Source organism: Sphaeroforma arctica (genome assembly GCF_001186125.1).
Source record: "Sphaeroforma arctica JP610 unplaced genomic scaffold supercont1.13037, whole genome shotgun sequence".
NCBI lineage: Eukaryota > Ichthyosporea > Ichthyophonida > Sphaeroforma > Sphaeroforma arctica.
Window position 1 is genome coordinate 1 of NW_014027521.1, and position 686 is coordinate 686.

General features: G+C 50.6%; 1 protein-coding gene across 1 annotated transcript; it reads right to left on the minus strand.

Annotated features, from left to right (window-relative positions):
- Positions 1-207: 207 nt before the first annotated feature.
- SARC_17974 (hypothetical protein) lies at positions 208-571 on the minus strand (the record flags this gene model as incomplete). Its single annotated transcript, XM_014287943.1, has 1 exon — positions 208-571. A coding segment is annotated over one exon (364 nt), but the record flags the coding sequence as incomplete, so codon positions are not given.
- Between the last annotated feature and the right edge of the window lie 115 nt (positions 572-686).

Sequence of the window (686 nt, forward strand, 5' to 3'; positions counted from 1 at the left end):
TATGTGTGTGTATTAGAATAGCAGATATGACTTTCTATGTCAATTATGTATATGTGTGTAATAGAATAGCATATATGACTGTCTATGTCAGTTATATATACGTGTGTATTAGAATAGCATATATGACTGTCTATGTTAGTTATACATACGTGTGTATTAGAATAACATATACGACTGACTATACTATGCTCTGCTATCCTCACCTACCCATTGCAATGCCGCGTCATTTGCCTTGCCCGTCATCACTCCACTCTCCTTCTCACAGCAGTAGGCGGGGCCAGGATCCTCCGTCCCATACGGAAACTGACGATACAACGGGATATCAAACGGCAACTCATACGCAACAACCTCAGCACAGGGACTGTCCAGTACACTCGAGCGAGACGAAGCCACACTCAACGGCTGGGGCTGTGAGGGGTGTAGCTTAAAGCTGGTGGTACTGCCCAGGGTCTCCCCACTGGCCGTAGTGTCTAGTGGCGTGGGTGTGACACAACCCGTGCGCAGGAGAATGTCCTCCAGGCGGTAGCCCAAAGGGTCGGCCGAGTGGAAGACATTGAAGAACTGCCGGCACCTGTGTGGCCGCAAGGAGAGGCCTGAGTGTCGTCGGGGGGGGGGGGGGGGTTGCTAGTAGGTAGGGTGTGCTAGTAGGTAGGGTGTGCTAGTAGGTAGTGTAGGCTAGTAGGTAG